General features: G+C 41.9%; 2 protein-coding genes and 1 long non-coding RNA gene across 3 annotated transcripts in view; 1 reads left to right on the plus strand and 2 right to left on the minus strand.

Moving 5' to 3' along the window:
* The window catches only part of EIF5B (eukaryotic translation initiation factor 5B), a 35,374-nt gene extending 20,528 nt beyond the window's left edge, over window positions 1-14,846 (minus strand). The window contains exons 1-6 of the mRNA XM_064408093.1: window positions 14,710-14,846; window positions 2,253-2,378; window positions 2,075-2,162; window positions 1,061-1,706; window positions 379-599; window positions 52-202 (exon numbers count right to left, since the gene is read on the minus strand). Of these exons, the coding sequence (XP_064264163.1) occupies window positions 52-202; window positions 379-599; window positions 1,061-1,706; window positions 2,075-2,162; window positions 2,253-2,378; window positions 14,710-14,744 (1,267 nt within the window). The 5' untranslated portion in view covers window positions 14,745-14,846. The remainder of the gene's footprint in view (window positions 1-51; window positions 203-378; window positions 600-1,060; window positions 1,707-2,074; window positions 2,163-2,252; window positions 2,379-14,709) is intronic.
* Window positions 14,847-15,709: 863 nt separating this feature from the next.
* Window positions 15,710-16,683, minus strand: LOC135293670 (uncharacterized). Its single transcript, XR_010355796.1, has 2 exons — window positions 16,253-16,683; window positions 15,710-15,982 (listed from the first exon to the last, which is right to left on the minus strand). It is a non-coding gene; the product is annotated as an uncharacterized LOC135293670 (long non-coding RNA).
* Window positions 16,684-16,724: 41 nt separating this feature from the next.
* On the plus strand, window positions 16,725-26,818 carry TXNDC9 (thioredoxin domain containing 9). Its single transcript, XM_064408094.1, has 5 exons — window positions 16,725-16,841; window positions 18,451-18,667; window positions 20,786-20,904; window positions 22,784-23,038; window positions 25,275-26,818. The coding sequence occupies exons 2-5, from the start codon at window positions 18,479-18,481 to the stop codon at window positions 25,390-25,392; spliced, it is 681 nt and encodes a 226-aa protein (XP_064264164.1). The 5' UTR covers window positions 16,725-16,841; window positions 18,451-18,478; the 3' UTR covers window positions 25,393-26,818.
* Window positions 26,819-26,910: the final 92 nt, after the last annotated feature.

The raw sequence follows: 26,910 nt of genomic DNA on the forward strand, positions 1-26,910 counted from the left end.
TCGTTTTTTGGTTCGGTTTGGTTTTAATTATTATTAAGCTCTACTGCTTACCCTGAGCTTGGAGTAGTTTAAGAGTAGCCTCTGCTCTGGCTCTGGCTTCTCGCTGAGCTTTTGTTAAAAGCTTTCCCTCTTTCTTCAAACGCTCCTTCCTCTCTTTTTCCTTCTGTTTCTTCCTTTCTTTCCTCTCTTGCTCTAATCGTTCCTAGAAAAAGATAAATAAACATGCAGAAACTCTAAAGCATGCTTTACATAAAAGCTGCCCAAGTATATTCTATTTACAAGAAACATATTAAGGATTAATTCACTAACTGCACCAGCAAGCAGACAGATTAAAGTTGTTCTCTTCTTTACTTATCCTTGGAGTGAGATATACAGTACCTCCTCTTTGCGTTTTGCTTCAAGTTCTTCCAGTCGTCTTATGCGTTCTTCCTCCTCTCTTTTTGCCCTTTCTTCCTCCTCTTTCATTTTAGCCAAGGCCTCTTGCATGGCTTTAACTGTGGCTTTACTGGGACCCTTCTTCTTCTCTTTCTCTTTTTCTTCTTTCTCACCTTTCTTTTTTTTCTTGTCTTTTTTCTTTTTGTCCCCCTCATTGTCATCAGCTATAGAAAGAAGAGGCATGTTTTCAAAGACCCCAGAAATTTCAAAGACACTCTAAGTACAGTTTATTTTTCAAATATGATAAATAACATCAAATGAGGAATATTTTCACTGGCTACTATACAAGCACTTCATAATAAAAACAATTAAACTCTCTTAAGTCATGGCCTGAAGTCTTAAAATATCAGAATAACAGGGAAGTGAAAAAGTACTCTCAATACAGAACTGTAATCATATACTGTAATGAGAACTCACTATTTAGCTTGTTTTCTCGTATACCTGAATAAACTGCAGCCCAGAAAACACAGCCACCTGTGAGCTAACACAGAGGCAGACAAGGTACCAAATTTCTAGTACTCACAATTCAAAATAAACCAACACACTATCCTCACTGCCTGGCACCTCTCTGGCCTTATAAAACCTACAGTATTTAAATTAAAGTTTAAGAAACCATGTTACAAACCTTCCGTTCCTGCAGCAGTCTCTCCCTTCTCCCCAGGGCCAGGGATTGCTTCAGAAGAAGCCTTCTCTTCAGATTTTTTTAGAGATTCCTTTGGCTTTGCTGGTTCTTTACCACCTTCCAATTCTTCCTTCTCTTTCTGCTTCCTCAATTTGGCTTTTTCTTCTTCACGTTTTTTTCTTTCACGTTCTTTTTTTTCTGCCTTCTTCTGAGCCACTGTTTTTACTTTGAATGAAGGCTCTTCTTCATCATCCCCACTCTCTGCAGCAGGAGCAGACTTTGGCTTTTGGTTTTTCTTCTGTCCTTTTCTAGACTGGGAAACCTCATCTGATTCATCACCACTCTCGCCTGCAGACACTCCTCCCCCACGTTCTTTGCTTTTCTTAATGTTACTTTCATCTTCTTCTGACAAATCGCGTTTTTTATTTGACTTCTGAGTTTTCCCTTTGCTTTTCTTAAGCTGTGTCTCATGATCATCATCATCACTGCCAGAAAGTATGTCTTGTTTTGCTTTTTGAGTTTTTTTAGATTTTTTATCCTTATCTTCCACTTCCTCACTGTCATAGTCATTTTCCAGATTGGCTTTTTTATTCTTTCCTTTTCTTTTCTTATCTTGCTTTGATATGCTTTCTTCATTGTCATTTTCAACCTGGTAATTAAACAATTCAATAGTCAGCCATGAAAAATTACTTGCCATCATGAGCTAAGCATTGAGATACATCAAGAAAAACCTCTCTTATTGAACACAAAGTTTGAAAGCAATACCTACTCCTGCTGAGTGTACCATACTTCAGCCCAGAAGCAAGATTTATTCTGATTGGCTTTGAATAATTATCAGCATGAATATATGGTTTTTTCGTGATTGAATTTTTACTATGAAAATATGATCAAATATAATTAGAAGAACATGCTAGCTGGATTTCCACTACACTACAACACTAGAAGTTCTCTGGGACAGAAGTGTCTCATATTTTAATTATTTCCTATTAAAAAGCCCACTTCCCTCTCAGTGTTCACCTTTCCTGTAGAAGGTTGTTCCCTGTCAACTTTCCCTCCTTGCGCCTCTATTGACAGTTCCTCCAGCTCCTTCAGGATATCATCTTCACTAAAATAAGAAAGAAGTTAGGGCACTTAAATAACTGAGTTTTTGGACAATGGAATATGATCAGGCAGGTGGAAAAAACCCCTAGCTTACTCAAAATCTTGTTTCTTCTTCTCTTTTTTCTTTTTGCCTTTGGATTTTTGAGGCTCTTGATCCTTTGCAGCTCCTGCACCTTCTATCTCAGCAGCAAGGGCATCAATATCAATATCATCTTTTGCACTAAAATGAAGAAGGAAAGTACTAGTTCAAACATTAAGTTCACATAAGTAGAAGCCATTTGAATAAAAAAAAAAGTTTTGAAATGCAAAATCAGTCACAAAACATCTTCAATGCAGGAAAAAATGCTCCATGTTTAACAAACGATTATGCCCTGTTACCTTACTCCACTCAGTAGGAAGGGAAGAAAAAAACCTTCACATGTTTGGTCTGCTTGAAGGGAGATGGAACAATAAAACACATTTAGTTCTTGCAACCCCAGATTTAAAAGTTTAGTTGTGCAATTTGATGTAGCTTCTTGGAAGAATGTAACTAGACTGTTTGATAAAAGATAAGTTGTTCGGCCCTTGAATTCACAGGTGTCATTGATAAAAAAGCAGCCACCACAATCAAAGTGTAAAAATGAAGCACAAATTCACAACCAGGGGATCCTACTAAGAGATATTTATCTGCTTCTTCAAACACCCTTTAGCAAACAAACAAAACTGCTGTATTTTTATTCAGCAAAAAAGTGAAAGTTACAATTTCACGGTCTCATTTATTAGCACCCACTCAAGACAAATCAGCCAAAGGCTGACTCACCAAATACCCAAAACTATATCCAGAAAATAAAGGAAATAAATTTCTTCCAGATTCAGGACTTTCAAGATATCAGCAAATTCTAAACTACCAGAGCATCAGTTGTGCCAATTTAGAAATCCAGAAGTTGAATCTAAATAAAGAAAACAAAGTATTTAATTATTCAGCTACAGATTCTAAAATGCAGTAAGTCTAAGTTGCAATTCTCTTTGCAAAAAGGAAAGGGCTGGGTTCTTCTGCCAGTGAATGCTGACATTAACAAACATTTTATCCAATATATTGGGAATATGCAAGTCACCAAAAACTGTCTATATATGACTACAGCACAATTAAGCAACAAAGTACGTCATTTCTTTAAAGGCCAAGATTCATTATTTCTTTTTTTAAGATCTTCTCTGCTGGGTAGACTGGACAAACCAAATAAAAAGCAGCACAACAAAGTACCTCACAGTACAGCACCTGTATTGCCAGAGGTACTTTTAGTCAAGATAAGAAAAAATGCATCTAAAATACACCTAGTAACACTTCCTCATGTGCTGATTTGTAATACATTTGCCAAAAGAAATGTATCTCTCAAATAGTCAATGAAGATCTCTAAAGTAAACCTCACCTCCCTCAAGAGAAAATACACCTTTTGGCCATTCTCACTCTAAGATGATTTGATGTTTCAGCAATTAAAGTGCCGTTTTTATAAGCAGTTTAACTGGCTGTATATCGGGGGTAACAGCTGAAATAAAAATTCCACTCACTTCCATATCTAGAATTAAAGCCCTGATGTCAGGCTAACTACATTATATTCAGGCCTACACATAGGCCCTCGAACATGTTTTTGCATTAATTGTTGAATATCAAGTTTATTAAGCACACTTGCTTACCTTCTTTTCCTCTAGAAGTTAACAGAGGAGACTGAGTCATATCCAAGCTTGAAGTAGATTGAAAACACCAAAACACACAAAGCTCTACTACTACTTCTTCCAAGGCTGTACTGCTCCCCTTACTACAGGATCTAAGCCATGTGGTTGTTCAGCTACCAAAGCACCAGGCCTTTAAACAGCTCATAGTTTACATGGATATTACCAAGGCTGACTTTGCACAATGCAGTTCAGCAGAAAGTTATGTCCAACCATAAAGCACATGGGTTTTTTGCTACAAGCAAAGATGTCAGTGGTATCTCATGTTTCCAAGGTATAGGCTTTAAGAGGGTAAGGTTTTATTTGCTGTTAAATCAACTCACTTCAACCGAACTTTGAAGAAGAAAAGTTCTTTAGGGGGAAAAAAAACTCAAACACTGAAAAAGCTATTTGACAGACATTAAGATTTAACATCCACCAGCAAGAACAGTTTAGGAGGAATAATAATAATAATAAAGATTGCCCAGCTGTCACAATAGCAGCATTAATACAAAAGCCTTTCCAAACTTGTCTTTCACTGTTCAGTTTCTGAAAAAATGGTCAATGGTTTCTGACCAAAAAAAAAAGAACCAAGCAAACAAACAAACCAACAAAAAATCCTGTACACTTTCATTTACTAAGAAGTGACAGAGCAAGCCTCAAGTATTTGAGCCTCAGTGAAGTAAGAAGTAAAATTAAGGCTGCATGCAATTATACATACAGTTATAATTCATAAGAACTAACAAGTAAAAATATCATTGGAAACCCAAGGAATTCAAACATTGGTTTCCATTACTATAAGTTTATTCCCATACTGATCTTGAATTTCCTTAGCTTTTAAAACTCTAATAATATTCCACTAGGATTTCATAAGAAAGCTGAAAAGAAAATTAAGAACATGCTCCCCTTCACTCCTGGGAGATTTTTATTCCTTTTTATAAGGACCCCACTGCACCCAGACACAGAACACGTATCACATTTCCTAAGGGCATTGTTACATACACCATGGAACTTTTTCTTGTAAAGGTTTTTAACCAGTCCCCCAACACACATTTCAGAAACCCAAACATTCTTTCAGGAGCCTCCTTCTCCAAGATCTCCAAAAGGTCTCCATTCAGCCTTTACTAGGGTCCAACCCTAAGAGGGCTTGATAAAGGAACCTGAAAGGACTGGAATGCTCATGAGGTTTTCAATTTTGACCTCAAACTGCTTTTGCATGAAGACTTTATAAACAGATTTCTCAGCCTCACTACCTCAGACCAGTCAAGCCATAATGCTTTGGCACTTGAAAAAACCCTCACACTTCCCCCAAAACAAGAGGCTCAAGGAGATCTGGAAAACAAAGTACTACTGCACTGCAGAGATGGAGTTACTTCCCTGATTTTCCTTTGTCTTTGTTTCACAGGTGAAGCCTAAGCCACCTCTGTTATGCACATACTTTGATTTCAGCCTCTGTTTTTGCTACCAGATATAAAAAGAGTTTCCATACTGCTAAAACAGTGTCTCAATGCATTAAGTTACAGCAGGAATTAAGTTAAATAATTAACTCAAACCTAAACAGGCAGGTTTCAAAAAAATGGCTGCAGACATTTGTCCACAGAGGTCTTTGCCTAAGATAGGGGAAAACTCTGCAGTGGGAAAAGACAAGTCACGTTAATTAAAGGAGAGTGCAGTAATCAATAACATGTACACAGAGATCACTATATTTCATATATCAAGCAAAATATATTTTCTTTAGAATTAATTAAAATCATTAATCAAAAAAAGTGCTAGTCATTTTCCCTACAAAATTTCACTGCCTTTTGCCATTTAAGCAACAGTACAGTAATGTAAATCTTTAAAATAGCACCTAGAAACATTTACATACTTTATACTGAAAAAATATTTACCTTAATGCCCTAGAAGTTACACTAAGAACTCTACTGTTTCCCAAAAGGGTTTCAGTACGCGTTGTCTGCACAGACTAATGAACACCTGTATTACATGGGAGAAGTCACGTAAGGATAGATTCCTGAATATTCACTGGGTCACAAGTTAAAAGCTGTGCTAAAACAACATTCTGTACAGAGCCAGGATCAAATATCCCCAGACCATCCCAAGTCTTGGAGATTTTTAAGATGGACATAGGCAACAAAAGAAGTTCAGTAACCTCACTTACACAAACAAAGCATCAGATCAGACCAGTAACAAACTGATACCCAAAACACAGCCTGAGTTGCTCATGTTAAACAAAAACGTTCAACAACAAATAAAGCTACAATTCCAAATCCTGCCTATAAGAGAAAGTATTAAATTTCTTTCAGTGGAAAGATTAAAAGAGCTAGGAAATAAAAGAGCTGTCACCTACCGCTGCTCAGTCAGATGTCCAAAGACATCCAGGAGCTCTGCTATTTATAAGATCCCACACAGTTGCAAGCTATTGAGTCAGAAAAGGGAAAAAAAAAATCTTGTGACTGATAGACGCACAGTCTGTAGAAAAAAACCCAAAAAACTCTGCTGTGTTTCTCTTGCTGTTACAGCAAGGAAACAGTATTAAACACTAGGAACACTTTAAAAACAAACCAACCAAGCCCTCAGCTAATATATCACATCTGCCAAAAAATACTAAAAACACCTTAAGGTGTTTGGTTTATTGTATTTGAGGGGATGTGGTTTTTTTTCAAACTTGAGAAACAAGCACAGTTTTGGATGAAGTTCTTTTTCTGATGCAATAGCCTGCAACAACCAGAACCTAGAAATTCCCTGGGGAAGCCATCTGGATACCAGAGTTGACCTTAACTCAAACTCTGATTTACAGATACTGAAATTAATGTTAATCCTAGTTTTTGCATTCTAGGGTTTACTCTAGCCTTTTACAGGCATGCTTTCCCATTTTGGTTAAAACCCGCCCCACAAAGTGAAGCTGACAGTTTCTAACACGTTCACAATTAGCAAGATTTATTTTTAAGTTCTGAAGTTCCACCATTTCTTTCAGTGAACAATATTACAGGTGACCATCAGTGCACCACTCACCGGAACAGAAGCTGTCATGCTCCAAATCAAGACTTAAACCCACAACTCTCAAATAAGAAAAAGTATCAATGCTCCCTAATAAAGTACATCAGAACAGTTACAAGTACACTTCAACTATTTATCACTTCTCTCTTCCATGGAAGGTTAAAAACTTACTTCAAGTACTGACATAGTTAATATATTCATCATTAAGGGATTTCATAGTGTGAACCTGTCATACTAAGGACAGATATTGTCCACAATAGAATCTCTCTAACAAACAAATGTAGGCATGGAAATTTGAAAGACTTCCTCAGCATTGCCCAGGAAAACAAAGCCAAATGCAGGAAGACAGTACTACAGCTATTGAAATAAGAGTCAATAAGCTTTTATCATTTTTCTTTGCTCAGTGAACTTTTGCAGCTAAAAGGAGTAATTGCCTTTCCTTGCCAAACAAGCTCCTCCAGCTTTCCCTGCTGGTTCTAGTGAAGGAAAGCCTGACCAAGAGCACTTCACAGACTCTAATAACAGACAAGCTCATGACATTAGCAAGACCAGCAGCAAACATGCATGTTTTCCTCCTTTGCTTTTTTAAAGCCACACACAATTAGGACTTGCAGTACACTTATTACAGTACCTACAACACATATCCCCAAACAGAGGAAAAACTTCCTTATAAACAGGCACCATGCAGCTGCACGTGACAGAGATGGCATCCTGACTAGGCAGCAGAGAGATAAAGGGCAAAGAAAAGCTACTAATCTATTCAAGGATGGAAAAAGCGGAGCAACAGATTATACAAAGGAGTTGAGTTGCCTTTATTCATATCAATTGGACTCTGTTGAAATTAGGTAAATGAAACTGCAGAAAATAAATTGAAGAATTCACCTTAAAATGAGACAAATCCTAAACTACTGGAAATACAACTTCTAGTTCTGCAATCAAAGTTGACAGGATAACACTGTCCTGCTGAAACCAAAACTAAAGTGTACACACAGACTAAAATATTACAAGCACTTTTTGATCCACTGCACTGAGCAACACAAATATGATTACTTATGTTTGCCTTCATCTTACAGTGAACAGGCTAACTCAATCATGCTAAAAATCTTAGGATTGGTTTTCAGCCGTCTTTTTTAAGGTGAAGTTGAAACACAAGAAAACACTGTACAATTAAAAACAGACTGAAACAAAGAAACTAAACTTTCATGTGCAAGGGGCAGAAGAGTCAGCAAGTTGACACAGCAGGAAAGTTGCATCACTGTTGAGCTCACTGCCCACATTCCTGCATAATCAGACGACTCATTTTTGCTGAGGCAACCTTGGAGATATTTCATCAGTTACATTACACCAGCTCTTCTAACCACCTTCAAAAGAACGTCACGGTCATTAAGTAATTTTCTTTGCTTAAGAAAAAAAAGTCCTTGACCTTCAAAAAGACTGAAGAGAAGCTGAACCACCTCTTTCCCTGTGTTTGGTTTTGCAGTAGTTTTAGACCAAGTAAAACGAATACCTCTAGACAGATCTTTATCATTGTTTCCCTAGAGCACCTTATCCATCCTCCACATATGTGAGTCGTAAACCCAGTACTAAAATGCATTTCTAAATAAAAGATTATCCAAAACCAGCAAGTTACCAATGCTGAATGACATACTTGTAGGTGTTTTCACCTGTAGTATTAAGATTGTTTGAAAGACAGAATGCTAGTTCAAGTTCTTCTAGAGCAACTGCCTTAAACAGTGCCAAAACATGAGCCATTTTGGAAGTAATCCTTTAATTGTTCAAAACCCCACATCACCAACTTGTTCTTTAAGTGGGTTATGAAATGAGAAATGCAGGCATCTGCTGGCTCAGCAAGGCTATTCAAAACATGAAAACAAAGCCCTAGCCTTTTTCTCATTTTGGCCTATCAAAGTACATCAACACCACAAGCTTCTTTTTTTGGTTTTGTTTTTTCCTCCACTGAAAACATTTAACTTACACATGACTAAGACAGTTTGAAATTCAGGAAAGAAAGAACTGTGCTCCTTTCTCAGCCCAGAAAATGAAGGGGTGCCCACGTGAGTGCCAGCTATGCAACCCACCACTGCTGCATAAAGAATAAAAATAAAATCTCAGCCCCAGAAATAGGGCACCTTCCTCTTGCCTTTTCCTCAAACTGTAGGGGAGGGAAGAATTGACTTCCTTGCCCGTTCCCAGCCACATTTTCCCCTCCTATCAGCTCAGGCAAGCCTGTGGCCACAAGTCCATGCAGAAAACCCTTTTTGGGCAGCAGATGAAAACACAGACCTGGTTTGCACTGCGGGCCCATAAGCACTGAGCACTGCAATGGAAGCAGGTACAGCTGGGGACAGCCAGAGTAACAGCACAGGGCTCCAAATGTCCAGCAGCTCAGCTGAAATGAGTTTTACTCGGAACTACACCTTGCTGATTTTTCATAGATGAGGGAACCTGGTGAAGCTGCCTGATTACATGAGAGAGCAAGGAAGTAAAATCTGACTAAAAGGGCAATTGCTTTTCATTCAAGCTCCCCAGACAATGATTCCATTATTAATATTCAAGAGTCATGCCTTCTCTTTCAAGTTTGGCTGGGGAAAAAGAGTGGCATAACTATCAGCTAAGCACAACCTTCTGAGAGAATTACACCTTTAACCCAAACAGATTCTAGAAAAATAATGTCTCCTTTGTATAACCTAGATTTAAAAAAAAAGAAAAAACACCAAACCAAATGAGCAATCAACCAAAAAAGGAAGAAAAAAAATCACCAAAGGAAAAAAAAAAAACAAAAAACACAAACCATAACCCTACAACCTAAAATTCCCATTTAAACAAAGATATAGCAAGACTCCAAGATAAAAAGCTTCTCTTCATGGTTCCATTTATGTGTTTTCATCTCAAGAGTCTAAGATGACTAAAAGCATGGAATATGAAACATTAAGTAAAAAACTAGTATTCAGTCTTCCCTAAACAAGTTTTTTTGGGCTTTCTTTTGTTTAAGAAAAGTGCAAAGACAACAGAAACTACTATCAAGTTCAGTGTTTCACTTCCATATCCTACATATCTTGTATAAAATCAAAACACATCACAAAAGCACCATTTAAAACAACTTCAGAACTACACTTTACATTGGCCATAATCCTGAAGAGCAGATGACGCCCACCTACATGAACTGTAATTAAAGCCAATACTTCTTCTTACAGCATGCATTTAAAGAAGCATATTTCAGGCTTTCAGAAGTCTTCGGAGAACTGAAACAACAGGTTCTGCAATTCCAAAGGCTTGCATTATACTGTTGTCATACTTTTCATGAACAGTAGTCACACATGAGATTTAGATGCCACCATGAAGATAACGAAAAGAATAAAGATTTCCACAAGAAAAGTTTCTTCTTACAACCTCCCTAGTGTAGTGCAGTGTTTTTTTGGTTTATGCTGCCCTTACTGTAAATATTACATGATCTTTATAGACTTTTTACAATGATGCTTTGCTGTAAAATAAAATCCAACAAGTGTATATAGCTTTCTTGTACATATGAAAAACTGTAAGTTTGGGGGGAACTGAAATATACATATGCATAGAACAGCACAACAAATTTCTGTAATGGTGAATTTATTTTGCGTTATTTTACTCCATCTTTCAGTACAAAATCTTCCATCTTCCAGATGAGCTTGGAAAAACAGGGATTTCAAGGGTTTATCAGCTATTGTCCTTGATGGAGCTGCAGAAACCTTTCCTTGTGGAAATATTTTTGGGAAGCAGATAACTTACAATGACACTCTGGTGTACAGAATGTTTCCAAACTCTGTTCTAACCTTCACAGAACTTTCCTACACAACATTGAGAAGATTTCACTTAACACACTAATAGAGAAGGAATGAAAGAGACTGACTAGTAGACAACACCAGATAAAAAGCAATACACAGCATCAGTAAGATGTCAGTAAGTCTTATTTTAGCAGCTGTGTTCACTCTTGGCTGCAGAATCACAGCCAGCACCTGTAATTTCCAAAGCAATAAGCATGAATGATCAGAGTGGAATGCCAAGGCAACAGGTCACATTATTAAAGGGCAGAAGAATAAACACAGCTAAATACTACCTACTGGAAGCTAAGAAAACCTATTAAGAGAAAAAGAAGGTGACAAAGCTGGAAGAAGAGGACAAACACATGAAAAGCTAACACCTTCAAAGGGAAAGATCCATATTCTAGGCAAGCAATAAGCTGTAACAGAGTACATAGCACACTCACTAGCAAGTCTACAGCAGCAATTTGAGGCTCAGATTCAAAGCAGAGTTCTGTAGTTTACAACAGCCTTTCTTCACAAACATTAAAAAAAATTCCTAACTAAATTCCAAAGATAGTAGGATAGAACCTTGACATACCTTCTGCCATTACAAGCATATCAAAGAACCAAAGCATAACACTCCTCCCAAAAGGAGCTAGACTATACATCAAAGAACTTGCTCTTCAATTAGAAAAGCTTGAAAACTCAGATCTCTCATATTTTTATTAAAATATTTGCCAAGAAATTTCATTTGAAAATGAGTGATCACCACAAACACAAACATTTTGAAGAAGAAACAATTAAAGCAACTTCCCTACTCAGGCTTAGGAGCTATTTTTACCCAAGACACTCTCCTCCTTTTTGAAGTACCTAACACACCACAAAGTCACCATGTATTGGACCATTCTAGATAAATATGTTCTTCACTGGCAGATGCACAGCAGCAGGAGCCACTAACAGAGTTCCAGAAGAGCATAACAGAGGTGCTGGTATAGATTTGTAGTGTTTTCATAACAGGCTACAGTCTTGCATTTTCATTCTTTTCCTGCTCATCACAGCTAACACCTCACTCAGGGTCTTATGATACAAACATGGTATATGTACACAGGGACAAAATTCATCCTCATTTCCCCACACACATCAGTCGGGAGGAGGAAATTCCACTACAGAAGTCAAAGCTATGGGGCTGAGGAGAGAAAAGCAGAGTAAAGATTACTTGTGCCTTACATAATTTGTCTCAGTGTGTCATGCAGAAAACCTCCTTTCTGTCACCACACCAATTCTCAAACAAATATACACAGCATAAACATAACCACCTGCACCTTCCCACATGCTTCCTCTGCACTACAAGTTGTGCCCGTGAGCTGGCACATGCTTTGGGAGCTACAGCCAAAAAGGATATAAGGGATTGTAGGGATTGTACCTGTAACATAACTGTTGGGGAAAAAAGAAGGGAAGAGGAGGGAATAAATAGGACAGCACTATATGGCACAGAACTGAAGATGGAGCAAGCAAATCCAACTGGAAACCTTTGATTACACAGTGCCATTCCTCTCTCACTTTACTGGAAATGGAGGGGAGACTGATGGGGGATTTTGGAACTCCAAATTCAAGCCACAGATGCAAACATGCAGTGCATCCTCTCTCTCAGGGAACATGACATTCACAAGGATGTCACCTAGAACCAAGACTACCAGAAAATGAAAGTTACCTCTGCAGGTAACACCTGTTCCAAAACATGACTAGCCTTCCACGTCATCCTCACTTCCCTCCCTCAAAGCCCCTGCTACAAAATACAGCCACTGTACCCATCCTGTTCCTCCTTTCTCAAACACATGCCTGCTTGTATTCTTCTTCCACATCATCCCTCTCCCTGCCATACAACTGTGCAGCCCTGTGACAGCACTGTCACTGCTAGGAGCAAGCACTAAGCTCGGTACCACATTGGCAAGACCTCAGGAATAAAGCCTGTCAAGGCTTACTCTGGCTGAACTCCTGACCTCCTGCAACTGCTTCTTGATTTAGCTGTGACAGCAGTTTCTCTAGTTAGCCAGGTGCCTATGCCTCTTTGGTTCTGCTTCTGTTTACCTGGGCACGCTGCAAGCATGGGTTCATACAGAATCAGTGGCAAACAGTCACTGCACAGAAGGAGATAATCCCAAGTCCACAACAATAATGCAGTGCAGAGGAATACAGGCCTGGTGCGGGAGCAGGGCCCTTGGGAAGGGAAGGGACAGGACACAGCAGGGCACAGGCACATGGCATAAACAGGGATGGTTTCTACAGACTCGGCTCAGGATGCCCACAACTTGAGAGACGCTGGCTAAAAGAAACACAGACCTGAACAAAATTGGTTTTCGGGGCAATAAACAAGAAAGAAATAGTATTTAATACACAGTGCCTTTTCTTATTTGGATGCACTGTGGAGCTAACCAGTGGAGGCAGCCAACCACAGAGCTCCATGGAAGAATCAGTGAAGAGCACAGTCACATTACCAAGCACACAAAAACGATCTCAAGTGGATCCCAGAGCGAGGAAGATGAAACCACAGCCATGAGCAATCTCACGCACCCGGTGAAGGACACCTGATGCTGACAGCTCTCAGTATCAGCTCACACCAGGATGAAACCACTGACCTTAGGACTTGGCAACAGGGAGCACAACTACTGTAACTGCACTATTATTCTTTTTTTTTTTTTTTCAGCATTAAGATCTGATGTAATAATAATTAGGCTCTCAAAATTTCAACTATTCTAACAAGAAATTCTTGACCTTTCCTTTAAGGTAAGCTTCCATTTTTAGACACAGACAACATTTTGTGAGTAGCACACCAGAGGCCCGGGTTCAGTAATTTAAAGAGAAATATGTGCAAAGATACACAGAGGGAACAAAGTATCCAGGACTCTCAAAGTGTTCCCTGCACACCAGCCACTACCCCAAAAGAGCCCCAAGAAGCAGAGTTTCAGCACTGAAGGCTTGTCCATGCATTTAGCATCTACCACACTGTGTACAAAGACAGGCACTAGGTCTTCTCTCCTTCAGAGCACTGATGTCCAACCCTTCACTCTTCTTTCTCAAGTCACACTCAACTCACCTCCTCACCAGAGCTGCTCCCAAGCTATTCCTGTGAAACACAGCCCATGAAAAAAGTTGATAGTGACATTAAAAAGCAGCACACATGGCATGGCAAAAGGCATCAGGAAAAACAGACAGACCAGGAAAATACCTCACTGAGAAAACACTCCTTGCCCAGAAAGGACCAGTGAAACTGAAACAGTTCATACCTTAACCTGATACAGATTAATAGTTTTAAGTAAGCATCAATACATACTTAAGCAATAAGTTCTTAGAAATGAAATAGTATTTTGTGACATAGCTGTCATGGGGAGAACTTCCAGAGGAGAAACACTTAATGGCTCAAGGAAAAAATGTTGTAGTTTCTAGTCCATACACGTTTCAAGACATCAGTTTTCATTTCACCTGTACTATTAAAAACCAAAAACACTCTTTGAATTGGTTGTTTCTTTGTATTATTACTTTATAGTGACAAGTAAAAATACATTCTCTCCTGCTAGTGTCATTCGGTCAGCATTCCATATGGTTAATACAGCTGCCTTTACAGGAAACCCTTCCACACAAAAAAGTTCGCAGATGGGGCATTGTCTACGACGATATGAATATAGCAACAGAGGAGACTCTCTTATCGCCCAACCACTAAAATATCCAACATTTGCATTTATTAGGCAAGCGCACGAAACATGTAGATATCAGTGTCACAGCACGATCTATAGCACTAAGGCCCACTAAGAGATAAAAAATAATTCAGAAACCCACATTTGAATCACTTCAATTGCACTAAGCAGCTATTTTTCAGCTGGAAATCGAGCTGCCTGCCCCTTCACGGCCAAACACCCGCACGGCCAGGCCGAGCCGGGCCTGGCGCGCCCCGCCTGCGACGAGGCCGCGAGCCCCGGCCGGGCCCGGCGCCTGACTCAGCGCCGTGTGGGCCGTGTCACGCCGCCGCGGGCGGCCCGGCGCGGGGGTCCCTGCGGCGAGACGAGGGAATGGGAGGGGGTTCCCTGCATCCCTCACCTCTCCTCGCTCCGGTTCTTCTGCTTCTTGCCCATGGCGGCGGCACCGGCGCGCGCGACCCCTCAGCGCTGACCGCGCGCCGCCCCGCGCGCCGCCCCGCGCATATGGCACCGCCGCGCGCCGCGCACGCGCCCGCCCCGCCCCCGGCCCCGGCCCCGCCCCGCGGGCCTCCGCGCGCGAGCGCCCCCTGCCGGCCGGAGGGGGAAGGGGCCCGAGCGGCCTCACGGAACCGGCTTTGCCCGGCTCGGTTTGGGCAGCCCCGGGAAACGTACAAGGGACGTCCTGAGTCTTGTAGCTTCCCTCCGCAGGCAGCCCCGGGAAATGTCTAAATGACGCCCCCAGTCTGTAGTTTCCCTCCAGCCTTTCCAGGGGCCCCAGGATGTCCTGGCAGGATTGTGGCCCGTTTGGCCATGAAACCTGCCTGGTAGTCAAAATAAACACGTTTGCAAAGTTTTACCCGGAGGCAAATGGGGTAGCTAAGCCAAAGTGGGGGAATGAAGAGGCTACGGGGGAAGTTTTTACGGAGCGGGGCAGCAGTACAGTGACCATGAAGTCATTTTGGTGCGGGACATGCCCGGGACACCCCCGCAGCCCTTCCGGGGCTCTGCTCGTCACCCGCAGCGCCTCCCCGCCTACCTTGTAGGCGAAGCGTGACCAGTGCACCATCTCCCCCGAGGTGACGGGCCCTCTTCCCCACCCGGGGGCCTGGGAGGCAGCACTGAGTCTATGGCAGTGACCTAATGGAGCTCCAGGAGGGGGAGGCATTTAAAGCACGGCAATTCCCTGCCCGCTGCCAGATTTTCTCAGTGTAAAAGCTCTCCCTCCCAGGAGCCCAGGGAGCAGGTGCTGCTGCGGGCAGGAGGAGGCGGCCAACATTCGGACAGACAGCGAGGCAGCAAGCACGGGGGCTCTCAGGTGCGACCTCACCTTCTTGTGGCCACTCTCCTCCGGAGCACAGCAAGATGGAGCAGAAATAACAACGCTCACAGCAGCACAGACATCATTTCATGTATTTATTTAACAGGCTTTGAGAGCTGCTCGTGGTCTGTTGTTGTCATCACGCTGCCACAGTAACTCCTTCGGTCGACGGAGCAAGGCTCGCTGGTCACTACACCTTCCAGCCTCAGCATCACCACCTCCATATCACCTCGCTCCCAGCATGCCGACTTCTTGCTGCCCTTTGCCTCTATACAGCTGTAGCCCCTTATCAGTCTCTCCCAGCCCACTGCAGATAAGGAGTTTATCTTCCCACCGCGCCTTCCCCGTCAGCACGCTTCGGTACCGGGGAGCCAGATTGCCGAGAAAGGAGAAAGCAGAACACGTGTGTTGGGGTTTGGTTTTTTGGGTATGTTTGGTTTTTTTTTGCGGGGGGGTTGGTGGTTTTTTTGTTATTGCTGCTTGCTTTTCTAAAAAACCCCACGCTTTATTATCCCATTAATTATATGAGCGGCTCTTCCAGCGCGCTTACTGGAAGAAGCAAAGAGCCGGCGAGCCCGCGGCGGCTCGGCACGGCCGCTTCTGGGGCTCCCGCAGCCCGACTTACCTCACGGCCCCGCCGCTCCCCACCGCACACCCCCACCGGGGCCGGCCTCGGCTCACCCAACCCGAGCAGGAATGCCCCAAAGAGCGGCGGCGGGCGCTGCCCGACCCCTCTGCAGCCGCCAGCGCCGCCTACGCGGCGGGAGCCCGCCTTGGAAGCAGGGGGCGTGCCCCGCCCCGCCCCTCGCGGCCAAGCCCTGCCCCTCGCAGGCACGGCTGGAGCGGGATCCGCGGCGTCCCAGCGGGCGGGCGCTGGCGGAGGCGGGGCGGCCACCGCGGGCAGGCCCCGTGTCCGCGGCTCCCGCCCGCGGGAGCGGCGTGCGCGCGCACGCGCATACATACGCACGCACGCACGCACGTACCCGGCACGGGGCGCACGCGCGGCAGCGGGGCGCGGGCCCGCGGCCAGTCAGCGCGTCGGGAGTAGTTCCGCGGGTGCGCGCGCGGCCTCCCGCAGGGGCGCGCGCCCGCTCTCCCGGCCAATCAGCGCGTCGGGGGGGGGGGGGGGGTAGTTCCGCGCGCGCGCGGTGCGCCCCGCGCTGCCTCTCGCGATAGCGGCGGAGGGGCGCGGCCGGCGCGCGGGGCAGCGGCGGGTGAGCGGCGGGAGCCGGGTCCGGGTCCGGGTCCGGGGCGCGGTTGCGGCCGCGGGCAGCACCGAGCCCGGGCAGGGCGGGCGCCGCCAGCAGCACCGAGCCCGGGGCAGGGCGGACGCCGCGGCGCCCCTGGGGAGCCCTCCCGAGCCGGGTGCGTGGACGGTCTGTGTGTAGCGATCCCGCGGGGGGAGGCGCGCGGCGCCTGCGCAGTGCCCCCGCCGTGTGCCGCCCCGCTCGCCCCGGACCCCGGCGCCGCTGCCCGGCCCAGGGCCCGAACCGCGACCCCGCCGGCGGCGCCCGGGCTGCGCAGGAAAAGCCTCTTGGCAGGCGGGGTTCCGCGAGTGGGGAGCCGGGATGCCGCTGGGCACCTGGGGTTGCAGTGGGGACTGGCGGGGCTGCCCCATCGCCTGGAGCAGCAGAGCGGGGCGCTCCGCCGCCGGCAGACCTGCTGGCCTCCGAGCTCCGCCGGCAGGGTCATGTTCCCTGTGGGAGCATAGGAGAGGCGGGGGCGAGCAGGCTGTGGGGTTAGCGCTCGGGAAGGGCCGGCAGAGCGGGGCACAGCGGCCTGGCAGTGACTCGGTGGCCGCTGCCCGCATCTGCTTTTCCGTCGTTGCTTAAAGTGTTTCTCTTGCCTGTGTGTGTGTGCGAGGTGTTCGCAGAGCCAGCGGCGCTGGCAGTTCGCCTGCTTTGAAATACAGCCAGGAGTGCCCTGGAACGCAAATTCAGCACCTCAGATCCGTGGTCAGCAGGGTGAGAGTCAGGGTGACTGTGCACTGTCGCTGTTTCAGAGCCGTCAGTCACTGCGCTGATAATTTGCTGTAGTGTAAGTTTATTGGGGAGAGCAGTCGGTTCTGTTGTCACAACTCTTCATGCATTCTGGTTCTGTGTCTTTTGATGTGTTTGGGCAGGGACAACTTTACAGAAAATTATTTTGGCTGTGTTTCTTCACACAGCAATTAGGTAGTGGCTTTTAAATCCTCTTGCTGGCTGCCATAGGTTGCTGCTTGCAATAACAATTTTCTGGAACTAATTAAAGCAGTGTATTGGCCTAGAGCATTTGCTGTTGAGCACCTTGTCTTTCTTGTAGCTGAGGAGAGGAGTGTTAATTCTGATTTATATATGTTAGTGTGCCTGAGGGGCTTAAAGTAATTGTATTTAAACTACTGGCACAAACTTACATATTGAGCGTTGCTTAGACTTGTTCTGAGGCATCTTATACCTCCTCCCAGCAGCTTGGAGCTTTCCAGCTGAATCTTCTTGTTTCGGAATATTTGTTAAAGTAGGTACATCTGGCTCAGGATGAGTGTCCTTTTGGAATGGATGCATTTTTCTTCTTTATATAAACAAGCAGTTTTAGGTTCCTGTGCGCTTTCAATAGCTGCCTTTGGGGCTGAAACAATAGGACTTGATTTGTGTCTTTACTTTCATGATGAACACAGATGGCATTCTCCAAAGTGGGTTGCAGTAAAGAAAATAACTGTATGCTAACTACTTCTGTCTTCAAATAGCAGAGAACTTTGTTTCTCTATGGTGTGAACTGCAAGCAAAGAGAGATCAAAGTTTTAATTGTTTGTGTTAATGTTAATTCCTTGTATCACTGTTTCCACAGCTCTGAAGAGACCACTTTCCAGCTAAAGATGGCTGCTGATACCCCTGTTGATATCCTTCAAAAGGTTCTGGAGAATGAAATACTTCAGACAACCAAGGTTGTGGAAGAACATCTGGATGCTGAAATACAGAAGCTGGACCAGATGGATGAAGATGAATTGGAACGCCTTAAACAGAGGAGGCTTGAGGCCCTAAAAAAGAGCCAGCAGCAGAAACAAGTAATTTCTGTAGTACAGACTCTTGATGTGTAGAGTGTAACAGACTTTTTGGGAATTGTATGTGTGAACTGAGTGTTTTGGGGTTGTTTTGTTGGTTTGTGCATTTTCCCCTCTTTCTCTCCCTTCTGTGTTTATTAGTTTTAAATTATCCAGGAAAGTTAGTGTCTGTCCACGTGTGCATGCTTTGTGTTTTTTAACAGGAGTAGAGAAGTACCTCTGTGGTTGTTACAATAAGGATAGGATAAGAGTCTCATACAGAGATTGCTGAACATTGCTATCTGGAAACATAAGTCCTGTAGGCAACCTAACCATAAGGCTTTGGGCTCCTTCTGAAGTGTCTTCCTTCTGAAGCTTCTGGATTTTTACTTACAGCATGTGATATGTGCCCTCCTGTTAAAATGTTTTGTAGAAGGGTGAAACAGGATTTCTCCTTGTTCCTAGGCTGGAATCATTTGTCACACTCCTCCTGAGCCAAAGAAATGTTGTCTTTGTATGACTGCTCATTTCCTCTTACAGGAAGGAAATATTCCCTTGGGACCTGACACCTCATGTCAAATGAGGTCTTTATGATCCCTCAGAGCTCTTTTTGAGCAATAGTTTACACCATAATTTTGGTAACATATGGTGTGAGACCTGAATTATAAGTAAGGAAGCTGTAGGTTTCTCAGCTTATTCCATCTGAGCTAACCTAAACAAAAAAATTTATTGTGGTGGGGGAGAAGTGGCTTGGCTGAAAGGAGATGCCTGGCTGTGATGGAGTCCTTAAAAGCTGATGCAGACTTTGAAATAGGAATGCAGTGAAATGTCATGGCATGGCTGGGATGCTGAAGGACAGGCAGCACCAGCAGCTTTGGTTCTGTAAACACAGAAGTAGAGAAAGTGGCACACTGTTCACTTGTCTCCAGAAGTTCAGTTTATATTTGATTCTCGTGTCTTCCTTTTTCAGAAGTCATAACACTTAGATGTCCTTGGATGTGAACATGTGAACATGTGATAGGTCTCATGCAAAAACTTTTTCATGTCATTTGGTCTTTAGTCACTGTTCTCACACACTTTCAAATGTAAATGTGAAATAGGATACTGCTCAGGAAAAGGAGTGTGCTGTCACACTCTTCCAGAATAAATCTGTGGAGAGGGGAATTAATGCATAATCATGGTTGAGGGATAAGTGAGTTCATGATTTGCATCATGATGACTTCTTCATATGCTCATACTTCCATGAATTTTTAATGTATACTCTGTTCAGGAGAGTCTTTGTTCTATCCTAATTTAGCTTACAGGATATCTTTGGTGTGCTTGGAAACCTTTATTTTCTTTCACCCTCCAAACACAAAACTGCAAGATTAAGAACAGTGATTTATCTGAATTTTTTCCCCCATTGGAAATTCAAGGTTTTTTTTCAAATTTTGTCATACTGCACTACTTCTAGTCATTTAGACTAGTCTGTACTTGTTTAAATACACTGCAATTATCTTTTAGTAATGTAGAGGTGGTGGGTTTTTTCTTTTAAGTGCGTTTGTTGAAAATGTGGAAGATCAGCTGTTTGGAAACTGTTTGCACACTTAATCAGTTTTTGAAGTTACCTCTACCACTGATGTTATGACGGTGGTGCACATGTGTTTTCTAAAATGATTTTCTGTGAGCCTGGTTCATATTAAGATCCCTTCAGTGTGTATTTGACACGTAAACATCTATTGCAGATGAGTTAGGAGGCTTTTTCTCTCACTGATTTTTTCCATGGAGTAAAAAATTAAAAGAAATTTATTTAATTCATTTAATTACTTGGTTTAGTTTAGATGAGTTCTTTGAGTGTACATAAGAATTTTCAAATGCCAGGAGTTTTTTTGTATTCTTTGAACTACTTTTGTCTTACTGAGAGGCTGCATTTTAGAATTTGATGTAGCTCTGTAGAAGATTTGTATTCCAAATAAGTAAGGTGATCTTACCTGTGTATTTTTAAAATAAAACTAAAGGGAAGGAAGTAATTTGTTTCTCCACTACTGTATGAAATGGGTTTTCACTGCAGGCCTCCTCTTCCATTTTCTAAAAGCTGCAGAGTTTGCACAACAGAGAGACTAACAACCTCCATACTAATTATTTGCTTTTATGTTTTTCAAGGAGTGGCTTTCAAAAGGACATGGAGAATACAGAGAAATCCCAAGTGAGAGAGACTTTTTCCAAGAAGTCAAAGAAAGTAAAAATGTGGTTTGCCATTTCTATAGAGATACAACGTTCAGGTATAGTAACTAAGCTGTGCTGAAGAAACTTTTGTTTAAAGATGTCTACAAAAACTGATGTGTTTTTTTTTCTTTCAAATCCCACTCATGAACAGACATTTTTAGAAGTATTCACATTGCTTCATTATAAATCTCAGTCACTTTTCAAGACATTTGATTTTTTTTAATGTATTTTTCCACTACAGTTAATCTGAACATGATTGGACAACAATTAATATTCTGCTACATTGTTGATTAGAACATAGATGTATAACTTCTTTGACAATATTTGAGAGACTGTTGTGTTTCATTATTGATTTAGTTTGAGGCAGTTAGGTCTGTAAATGTAGACCGTACAAGAGCAGTGTTTCAAAAGGATGCTTTGGTTAGTCCAGATAGAGATAATCTGGGTGGTTCTGGCAAACAGGAAAAAAAAAAAACAGAAAAAAAAAAAACCCAACAGAATCTTGTATAGGCATCTTGAGAATTTAACCTTTTACTTTGAAAGGGTCAGTTGCAGCTGCTTTCCCTTTGTGCCTGTGCCTTTGTGATTCTGTCACTTTTTTTAGAGTGTGAGACACCTAGTTCTGAGAATATGTGGTGACTCAGAATAGGAACCCAAACTAAGATGTCCCACTTCCTTGGAAGAATTTCAGAAGTTCTGGGTTGTAGGCTGTTCCTCACTGTGTCTCTCTCAATGTGTTCTGTTAAAATGCAGTCTCAAATTAGAGTAGTTTATTGAAGGAGGAGCCAGTTGTCCTGGTTTTGGTTCTTTGGGGTTTTTTTCCCCCCCAAAGGTGTTATGTTCTCCCTGGCTTGTAGAATATAAACTGAAACAGCCTCCATGTGAGAAATTGAAAAGGTCAAGGCTGGATTTTGTGGTGAGATATCCGTGTCCTACATTTCCTAAGTGTTTAAAGCAGTTGTGTTTGGCTAGCTTTCATTCAAGAGGGTGAAAGGCTATCACTGCAAATGAAGTAGCTTAGGACAGGTTTGGGTTCTTGTTTCCTGAATCTGCAAAATCTGTAGGCTGAGACAGGACAAGGAATTTCCAAGAAAGTGCTTTGTAAAGTGTGTCATGCTGACAGACAGGTTGAAGCTTGTGTGTTGGGTTTACCAACCGCCATATCAAATTGCTTTCATCTTTGCCCAGTCCAGCATTTTTTGATCTGTTCAGCTCTGCTCTTGAGTTTAAGGACAGTCACATCACAGAGTTTCATGCAGCTAAGACAAACCACTTATGGAAGACAATACAGAAAGCTGGAGATTGCAGGTGATGAGTCCACAAATCTCTGTGATCTGACAAGTATTTTGGGCAGTTCACATCACTGTCCCGTGGCTAAGAAACAGTAGTTATATGCTCCGTGGCAACAGAGAAGCAAAGTATTTTTGCCTGTTGCACTACTGTGCAAAGCAGTCTGTCCAAATCACTTGTTTTTTGCTTACACTGAGTTACTGCATCTCAGCTGTGAAGGTAGTGACTGCAAAAATCCAGAGCACTGTAACACGTTGAGAGTACTTCTCTGAAGAAATCTTACATAATGAAATTTTTCCAGCTGACAGGTAGTGAGCTAGAGCTGGAAGAATAGAAAGAAATGTCATCAGTAAGTGCAGGCTTCCAGAAATGAGAGCAAGGCTTCCAGGTCTATGGAAGGTAATTAGGAATAAATTAGAGAAAGGGGTGGTATAATTATACAGCTGCTCCACTATTAGTCATTAAATCCAACTACCTCTGAAACATAGTTTCTCTTGAAACTAAATTCTCTATTACAGAGGTAATGTCTAAGTATTAACATGATAGATCTAGCTCTTTACGGTCCTTTTAAACTTCCTCTCAAATACATATTTGTCAGCTTATTCATTCTAACACTTTATATATTTTGGGTTAATTTTTCCACAGGTGCCAAATAATGGACAAACATTTGACTGTATTGGCAAAAAAGCACATTGAGACAAAATTCTTGAAATTAAATGCTGAAAAATCTCCTTTCTTGTGCGAGAGACTGCGCATCAAAGTAATTCCCACTCTAGCACTAATAAAAGATGGAAAAACACAAGACTACGTCGTGGGCTTTACTGACCTCGGTAACACTGATGACTTCACTACAGAAACCTTGGAATGGAGATTAGGCTGCGCAGATGTAATTAATTACAGGTAATTAAGTATTTTGTGATTCTTTAATTTCAGATTAAGTACAGAGAGAATGAGCTTGCAGACAGGAGAATCTGAAAGGCTGTAACTTTAATATGTTGTATGCTAAAAAAGACATGTAAGAGTTTAATCTAGTTACTTAATCTGTGTGCTTCATCAAGGGAAAGAAGATAATCTCTTTGGCGAAGTATTGAGTCTTTGTAATGAGTGTTGAGTTGTTCTTTTTGTAGAGCAATAAAAATAAACCCAGTTCTTGTCATGAGGTGTATGGAGTAGCAGTGATGCTCTGATATGGCTTCAGTGTTGTGCATCTCATGTAATCCTATAGCATCTATAGATGCTTCATGTCACAGTTACAATGCAGTAAAGTCTGAGCATTTTTCATCCACTTCAGAGAAAACTCAGCAAGTCATCCTTAACTGCATCTAAGTCAGTATTACATACATGAATATTCTTTTTTCTTCAACAAACTGTACTGAAAATGGAAAATCATTATAATAAGTGTAAATAAACTGTGTAACAGTACAATATAATCATTGTAAGTACCTTGTTAAAGACTACAGAACAAAAGGCAGTAGAACATACCTGTCACCACAATAGCCTGACTTTGCAGGAGAATTATTTACCAAAATTCTGCTTTTCTTTCCAATGTGGTTCAAATGTGATTTTTCTTTTTAGGTTGATTTTGCTCTTTTGTTTTGAATGTCTTTAGTGCACTTTAAATTTTAAATTTCATTACCTGAATTTATTTAAATGTCTAATGAGGTAAAATTTTGTCAAGAAGTATTGTATCTTAAAGCCAAAAAGACTACTACTCAATTTGTCTTATTAGCTGTTGAACTTTGAGTGAAATGACTGAAACTTACAATTTTAAAACAACTGGTATTTCCCAGTTCAGTAAAAAGCAAATATGCAGAGACAGCTTGGATGCATAGTCTAGACAGCAACAGCCTTTCATGGGAAAAATCCTTCACTGGAGTTGTATCAAGCACCACTGAATTTGCTAAACATTCATACATTGGCTTATGGCATAGTTTTGCTTCTACTTGGCTCTACTAGTACTGTGTAGTTGTTCTTAGCTCCTCGTGGAGTGGGGGAATTTTGTTCTTCATTCTTTTTGGCAGACCCTGGGTTTGCAATGCAAGCCACATTTCCTCACTGCTCTGAAAATAACCTCCCACTCTGGAGTACCTGAAAAGGGCATAGGCCTCCTCAGAGCTTAGAAATAGTTCTTTTCCTTCAGCCTATGGGATAGCAGATGGTAAAAGGGTATACTTTATTTAGGGGAAAAACTGTTCAGGTCAGATGATTTGCCCAAAATCAGGATTCAAATGGTGTGTTAACATAACATTAAATTGTAATCGGTGAACTGTATATTTAGGATTAATACCAGTAAAATAGTATTAACATTTTATAAAGAACTACAAATTTCTAAACAGCCATTTATAGCTAACACCAGAAGGTTGTAACTGTTGTAATTGCTCACTCACTCACTGCCACTTGGATGCAAACCCCTCACAGGTCATGTGAGCAAAAGCAGGGCACACCCTTTTCTGAGCAGCCACAGGGAATTCCCTTCCTTGCACAACCCTGCCGGAAGAGACGCAGGTGCTCCAGCTTTATGTGGAAACCTGCTGTTCCTAAAGCTGCCTAAACTAATTCCCATGGATGCACATGGTGGTGAGAGAGCCCCTGCAGGATCATGGGGGCACTCTGAGGTGCAAATTCCCCCACGGTCCTGTAGAAGATGTGCAGTCCTGCGGGGAAGAGATAGCAGAGACAGTACAAGGTGGCTTCTGGCAAACCCCAGTTCTGACTCCAGAGTCCCTGTTAGCAACACTTCTAAAAAAGATTGTTCTTTATAAGTTCCTTTTATAAGTTTCTTTTGTGTGGGTAGTTTCTCACCTGTTTTGAAAAGTCTCTCTGTAATTCCCTAGTTACAGTTTGATGTGACAGATTGTTGTCTTTAGCATGATCAGTTTGCAGGAAAAGCCTTTTCAGTTTAGGGCTCCACTTACAGGTGCTGTTTACTTTCACACTCCTGTCTTAACTCCAGCTCTCCAGGCCATTTTGACCCGGATGCGCTATGCTAGCAACACCGCAGTGCTGCTTAGGGTGGCTGTAGCAAGTAGGCATTGTGTTCTCTTAGAATGTGTTTTTCTGGAGAAACGGGTCATTAGAGATGATACTGTCTGTATGAATAAGGCTTTAATCAACTTGTCTTACCCTTTTTCTGTAGTGGAAACTTGATGGAGCCACCTTTTCAAAGTCAAAAGAAATACGGAACAAGCTTTACAAAGCTGGACAAGAAGACCATCAGAGGAAAGCTATATGATTCAGATTCTGATGATGACTAGAAGAGCCGCTAAATATATTTGTAAATCATCTTTTGTTTATGCGTGGTACATTTCTAAGAATGTTTTTTATAAAGCTTACTGCTTTTCATTACATCTGCACATAATTCTCATTTTTCTATACAGTTTTATACAACCGAGTCACAGCAGGAAAAAAGCTTAAGGATTTTTTTTTCTCTTTTGGAAGTCATTTGTAATTTGAAAATCTTAGTCCTTCTAACTAAATGACATGGCAAATGATGAACTTGAGCCCTTTGTCTTAAGTATAAGTTTATGAAATGTTTTGAAGTAACTTAGAAACAGCTGTATGAAGTCAGACCAAAGGTCCCTCTGGCCCAGGATTCGGTCTCAGTGGCTAAAAGGATATGCACAAGGAAGAATGAAAACAGGGTGACCAGATGGCAGTGCTTCCCCACAGTCTACTTTAAGCAATCTGTGGCTTGGGGAACATGGTATCTGAGAGCATTTGCTGCTTAAAACAATAGAAGAAAAATCTCTTTAAATCCTCATGGTACCCAGACATCCTCATCATGTGGCAAGGAGGTCACAGTTTAACTGTGCTGTGTGAGGAGCTACTTCCTATTTTTTTCATTGAATCTGAAAAGGGTTTTTTTTTTCTGTTTTTCATTATTAAAGGAGGTAACATACACTTCTAAAAAAGATTGTTCTTTATAAGTTCCTTTTCCAATTGTCTTTTTATATTTATTATTACTTACCTTATCAGTAAAGCACCACAAAATTATTAGTAAAGAAATTGTGCATTTTAACAAATAATTGCTTTTCTTATGGTGCCATATCATGCCATTGAATAAATTAACTGCATTGCACTGTAAGTTGTAAAAACAGTCATAACTTCTGTGAATTCTGAAATAGATGGCCAAGAGAAATGCCCTTTTACCATCTATGAATGCTGCATGTCAGAGCTGATACAGCAGGCAATAGCACATAGCAATTGAAGCTATTGAAAACAGCCTTGTTCACGGGTTTGTATCATTCTGTGGTTGTGAATGTGTGGATTTTATAGCAGATGCTTTGTACAAGAGAGTAGAATAGAGAAAAGTATTTGGGAGAAACCTTGATCGTTAAGTTTAGATATAGTGCCGCATACTGTGTACTGTTCTTCAGTGATGGACAGAATTTTTGAGAGATCTTCCTTGGACACAACGTAAAATTCCTGGCTAGGTGAACCATTGATGAGTTTTCTTTTCATTTTCAGAAAAATTGTTTGCTTTGTGCTGAGGGACCCTTTTGAGGTGGTACTTTGAACCCAGTTGGTCCAAATAGCAGTGAAGTGGGTCTAGCCAGTCTTGCTGCCTTGTAGTAGACAACACTTGTGATTGGGCCAGCCCAGCAATATATCTCTTTAAGTTAAAAAAATTATATTTTATTTCTGTTCATGTACATTGAAATAAAATTATTTTAATTCTAATGTTGACTACTGTATCCTTTCAAAGAAGATCTAGGTGCTGTGGAATAATTTCTCTATTAATAAAGTCCATCAGAAAGTTTGTTTGAGCCCTT

This window comes from Passer domesticus, chromosome 2, assembly GCF_036417665.1.
Source record: "Passer domesticus isolate bPasDom1 chromosome 2, bPasDom1.hap1, whole genome shotgun sequence".
Classification (NCBI taxonomy): domain Eukaryota; kingdom Metazoa; phylum Chordata; class Aves; order Passeriformes; family Passeridae; genus Passer; species Passer domesticus.

Coding starts and splice junctions, on each gene's coding strand:
- TXNDC9 (XM_064408094.1), top strand. CDS start 18,479: ATGGCTGCTGATACCCCTGTTGATATCCTTCAAAAGGTTCTGGAGAAT. Junction 20,905..22,783: donor TATAGAGATACAACGTTCAG/GTATAGTAACTA, acceptor ATTTTTCCACAG/GTGCCAAATAATGGACAAAC. Junction 23,039..25,274: donor GCAGATGTAATTAATTACAG/GTAATTAAGTAT, acceptor CTTTTTCTGTAG/TGGAAACTTGATGGAGCCAC.